The sequence below is a fragment of the Henckelia pumila genome, chromosome 2 (assembly GCF_033568475.1).
Source record: "Henckelia pumila isolate YLH828 chromosome 2, ASM3356847v2, whole genome shotgun sequence".
In the NCBI taxonomy this organism is placed as follows: domain Eukaryota; kingdom Viridiplantae; phylum Streptophyta; class Magnoliopsida; order Lamiales; family Gesneriaceae; genus Henckelia; species Henckelia pumila.
In genome coordinates, this window is record NC_133121.1 from 23,767,713 (window position 1) to 23,773,230 (window position 5,518).

A 5,518-nucleotide genomic window follows, 5' to 3' on the forward strand; every position below is an offset into this window, starting at 1 on the left:
GGTAGTTTGCTCAAAATTTGAAAACTTAGAGACATATGTGATCAACATAAAAAACACAATGAACTATAATAGATCATTTTTTTTTCACGGCGAGTTTTTACAATCTCCGGATTTCACATGTGTAATGTATGCAATTAACCCATAAAAAAAATAATTTTTGCGCCCCTAAGGAGTGTCAATTGGTGGAGTAGATAAACATTTGACGCTGGTCAAATGTTCGATTCCCCTAACAAGCGTGGTTAGTTCGTGGTTTAACCAGTGTACGCCGAAAAAATTGGGGTCATTCATATAAAAAATATATATATAAAATTTTTTGCTTAAAAAAATTAAACAAACTTGTAGTTAGCCTTGACAGCAAGTGGCGGTGAATTTCAAATTCGGAAGACCCCGTTGATGGCGAGCTTCCGAATCCCTAAACCCTAGTTGGCATTTACTCTGGAACTAATGGAGGGGAGCGGAGCAGGGCAGCAGAACTCCAGTGTATCGAAGCCCCCGAAATTCGCTGTGTACCAGAACCCGGCCCTCTCCGCCGCCCTCACTTCCAACAGCCTCCGTCCCTCCGCCTTCACTTTCATCTTCATCCTCTCCGTCTTTTCTGCTTCTGCATTTGCTATCCTCTTCCTGTCAAGGTGCATTGACATTTACACTTTTATTGACTATATTGTATTTGCTTATCTGATGCGAATGCACTTTGTTTTTGTGCTTGATCGAGGAAAACGAAGGATTTTAATTTGTTTGCTCTTGTTTTATATTGGTTTCTTATACTACCGAAACAACTTACTGCTCACGCTAAGCTTTGTTCAACGAATGTGTGTGTGCGTGTTTTTTTTTTCCTCTTTGAGTTAGCTGGAGTTTGCATGTACAAGTGAGACTAGTTGTTGGCCATGTGAGCATGTCATCTGAGTGTGGAAAATGAGCTGTAGAGAGAGGTAGAGGTGCAAGGTGGTATATGACAGCAGGTTGATGGAAGTTTGAAATGACATTTGTACACAGATTAGATTGAGTTTGGCATCTAAGGAACACTTAATTTAGCATGGTCTTATTCCATGTTTTTGGATGTAATTAATAATTAAGTTGTTACTTACTTACTTAGAATGATGATACCTGATCGCATGCACCTCTACTATCATAGGTAGTCAGTAGTCAGTAGTCAGTAGTCAGTAGAGTAAATGTGCTGAGCAAAACTGTATTTGAAATTTGAACATGCTTTGAATTTGGAATGGAGCAGATTGAATTGAACTTTAAATGAGCCAACTTATGAATTTAGAGATGTTCTTTTTCTTTGTGATGGTGCTTGTTCATCATTTTATAAACAAAACTCAACAACTTTTTAGTATGTGCTTTTTTAGCAGATTTTCAAGCTACAGTTTTCAGTAGCTTGAATTGTTCCTCAGCATGAAGTCGCAGCATTGAGGAGATGTATTTTGATATTTATATATATGTTTTTCCCAATTGAATAAAAGACTCTGTATTTGTTTTGAACATGTGCACTTTGTGGAATCTCATTATGTCATTATCTGTGAGTAATTTGTATAAATTTCTCAATGAAGGGAAAACCTGTTCATCACCACTTTTGGACTTGGATATGTTTCTCATGATGTTGCTCGTGAGTGATTTGCTATTTCCCTTCCCTACTTCTATTTTTATGCAAACTTTACCATATTTTTCTAAAAATACTTTATGTATCTTGTCAAAATGTCAGGTCTGAGTTCCAAGGTGATACTAACAACTGCAAGTTGCTTTTTTTGTGGAGCTTTACTTGCTTTTGTGAAAGCCATCTCACAATGGCGAGCAAGGAATTGTGTAGATGTAATGGCCTTTTCTCCGGGCAAAGGAACAAAGGAGCTAACGCGTCTTACCAGCCGACAACTGGGACTTCTAGGTTTTAGACCCAAGGATGAACCATTGACCAAAGAATTTTCAAATAAACTTCCTAAAAATAAAACTAGTCCGCCTTCTCCGTCAAATGTTCTTGTGCCACTTCGTCAGCCAATTACTGGCTCAAATCAATCATTGAGAACAAGTGGTGGCAAGTCAAGAACTGGTGGTGGCATGATAAATTCCTTCACCACACCACCCAAATCACCAGTGTCTCCCACTATGTATCTTGTACCCACAACCTCTGCACGATCACCAACCTCTTTGCAATCACCATCCCTGCAGACTTCACCAGGTTCTGATCAGTTTCTTTCCACTCCTTGGTCCAACAAGAGACATGCTTTTCATAAAGAGATAAGCACAGAAGAAGACCTTGAAATATTTTTGGCTGATGTGGGGAAGAAAATATTTGAAACAGCAACTACATTGGCAACCCCATCACCCAGTGCAACCGGATTGGGTGTGGCCAGTCCTAACACAATTGCCAGTTCAGTTAATACATCTGGCACAACAAGAAGTACCCCATTGAGGCCTGTCAGGATGTCCCCTGCTTCCAAGAAATTCACCACTCCCCCAAAGAAAGGTGAGGGAAATCTCCCCCCTCCTATGTCTATCGAAGAGACAATACAATCTCTTGAGGACCTGGGTATTTATCCACAGATTGAGTTGTGGCGTGATCATCTCAGGCAGTGGTTTTCTGCTTTTTTGCTTAATCCTCTTCTTAGCAAAGTCGAGACCTGTCATTTAAAGGTAAGAGCTGTAATTTTAAGCTATCTTTTATGGATTTGGCCTAGATCATATAGCTTTTAATTAGCCGTTGTAGCTTCAGCTTGGAGTTGGTATTTTCACTTTTTCAAGGATCTTGTTGCAAGAGATCGATTAGGTAAAATAGTGTATGTCATTACCTTCTTGATGTCCTCTCATGCTTTTAGGTAATGGAAGCTGCTGCCAAACTTGGTATGGCGATTACAATCAGTCAAATCGGAAGTGATGCGCCAGTCATTGCTACTCGTCCTACCATATCCCCAATTGAGCGGACTACGGAATGGGAACCGTCTTATGCGATTGATGAAGACGGGCTTCTTCACCAGCTACGTGCTACACTTGTTCAAGTTCTCGATGCTAGCATGTGTAAGTCTTTTTTCCTTCTCTTTAATCTCCTGCAAAGATTTGGTAGGTGGTATCGTAAAACCTTGATTTAACTACTACTCTTTTGATCTGCAGCTAAGTCTTCTCTAACCACTTTCCAGCAGTCTCCTCAACACAGCACCTTAATCCCTGTTTTGCGCGAGGGTATTGATGCCATTGATGAACATCAAAGACTTCATGCCTTGATGAAAGGAGAATGGGGTAAAGGTTTACTTCCGCAAAGCAGTATCCAAGCACATTATACTGTGCAAAGGGTTCGTGGTGAGTTTATTCTTTCTTGACACTGCCTTTTCCCATTAGTTTCGACAACAGTTTCGATGTTAATGCCAATCTTATGTCGTAAATATTCATATTGTTTGTTTTCCTGAAAAGTGAAATGCCATTTACCTGTCAAACTTGTCACAGAGCTTGCTGATGGAACTTGTGTAAAGAACTATGAGTATCGGGGAAATAGAGAGATTTATGACAAAGTTCCCAGCGACTCTCATTTGCTTCTTTATCTATTTTGTGCTTTTCTGGAACACCCCAGTTGGATGCTGCATGTTGATTCTACAGCTTATGCTGGGGCCCACTCAAGCAAGAATCCGTTGTTTTTGGGTGTTCTTCCACCTAAAGAACGGTTTCCGGAGAAATACATAGCTGTTATATCTGGTGTTCCTTCTGTTCTGCATCCCGGTGCTTGTATTTTGGCTGTTGGGAAGCAAAATACGCCAGGTTTTGCTGTGTACTGGAACAAAAAGCCTCAGTTCTCTCTCCAGGCAAGTTTATAGTCCATGATTTAGAAATCAAGTGAATCATCCTGGTCTTTTTACATTGTAAGATACGGTCTGGAACATCAATTGACTGCCCTCAATTTTTGACAAAAAGTTAACAGCTGACCAAAAGGAAATAATACTGATGCAAGTTGTTGCGATGAGTACATTATAAGAAACAGTATATTGACCTTAAATCAGGTGCCTAAAAGATGAAATTAATAAGATAATCAGAAACAACGAGACAGGCATCATCAATTTCCTTTTCCTCTCTCAGTAGAATAAAAAATATCGATTCTCTCTGTACAATGTTGAGTATCCCCAGCTTGAGAACTACCTAATACACCGAAAATAACCAACATGGGTATAGAACAACCGAGAAACAATCATATTAGGCTTGTCTTTTCCTTGGCCATCCTAAAGTTTTTCTTCCTTTGTTTCCTGGCTAAAATATTATTCAATTGGATTTCTTGTTAAAGTGCTAATGTAAGATTTGTTTCAGTTATCTATCTATATGAATGATGGGCATGCTACTACAGAACTATGACATTAGATCATTCGTTTTTTTTTAAATTTTTTGTGCAGGGAAGAACAGCTTTATGGGACTCCATCTTGCTCTTGTGCCATGAAATTAATATAGGTTACGATGGCATCGTGAGAGGCACACACCTTGGTTCATCAGCCTTGGGCATTCTTCCGGTTTTTGACCAAGACACCAGGGAATAATGCAGTGTGATCTCTCTCACCTTCTTTGCTCAGAGCAAGCCAATTGCGGATCATGCACCAAATGAGTTGCATCTCAGTAAATCATCCCATTGACATGAGTTGTTGCACCAACCTGTTTTAGTTAGGACATCATGTAATTGTTTTCAACAAGTTAGTTGATGATCTAAAATAGAGAGTAAGAATCATTGTATTTTACAATACTCGGTCAGATATGATTGCGAAATTTTTTTGTTAGAACTTGTCATCAATATCTGTGCATGAGCGCTCATTTTCCTGAGTTCTTCCTCTGCAAAATGCAAATCCTTCATCTTAGCAAAAGAGAATATCATCATCACAGTATAAGTGCTATGATAGACGGGGCAATCCAGAACCCGTTGATATTTATCCTGCCTCTCCTCTTCCTGTTCGTCAATACTTTTACAATCTGGAATGATATACTTATATTCTTTGAATGAACTGATGGATACTTTTTCACTGATCTTTATTAATAATCTTTATTATTGTTTTGAAATTACTCCGATTTATGTAATTGATAGTATTTCTTACAATTACTTGGTTTTGACATCACCAAAAAAGGGAAATTGCTAGATACTTTAACTTTTGGTGATGCACTGAATTTTGATTAAGAAAAAAAAAAAACCGACCCTAAGGAAAAACAGTAGAAGCTCATCAAGAAAAATCAGCGAAAACATAGAACAAGAAAACAATGGCTAGATCCAAAACAGTAGCCAAGTTAACAAATGTTGGAACAATTAGAATTTCAGTATTATCTGATATCATGTACTCTAAGTCAAAGAATGTGTCATTTGTAGTCGTTCTAAAATGAAAGTACACTATATTTAATGAACCATATCAAACCATTTTTTTTTGGGTATATAACAAGTTAAAAGCTAATATATTTTGACATAGGTGCATTTAATAAGACATTAACGACCGTTTGAACACAAAAGTTGGAATGCATCTATGAAAGGCTCATCTCTGGTCTTATAGAAGCTCTCGAACATCTTGTGATC

At 38.4% G+C, this 5,518-nt stretch overlaps 1 protein-coding gene across 1 annotated transcript; it reads left to right on the top strand.

Moving 5' to 3' along the window:
- Positions 1–353: 353 nt before the first annotated feature.
- LOC140882851 (uncharacterized) lies at positions 354–4,782 on the top strand. Its single transcript, XM_073289068.1, has 7 exons — positions 354–629; positions 1,551–1,606; positions 1,703–2,628; positions 2,811–3,009; positions 3,103–3,288; positions 3,433–3,785; positions 4,365–4,782. Exons 1-7 carry the CDS (start codon positions 445–447, stop codon positions 4,503–4,505), a joined length of 2,046 nt encoding a protein of 681 aa, XP_073145169.1. The 5' UTR covers positions 354–444; the 3' UTR covers positions 4,506–4,782.
- Positions 4,783–5,518: the final 736 nt, after the last annotated feature.

Coding starts and splice junctions, on each gene's coding strand:
- LOC140882851 (XM_073289068.1), top strand. CDS start 445: ATGGAGGGGAGCGGAGCAGGGCAGCAGAACTCCAGTGTATCGAAGCCC. Junction 1,607..1,702: donor TGTTTCTCATGATGTTGCTC/GTGAGTGATTTG, acceptor TCAAAATGTCAG/GTCTGAGTTCCAAGGTGATA. Junction 3,786..4,364: donor AGCCTCAGTTCTCTCTCCAG/GCAAGTTTATAG, acceptor TTTTTTGTGCAG/GGAAGAACAGCTTTATGGGA.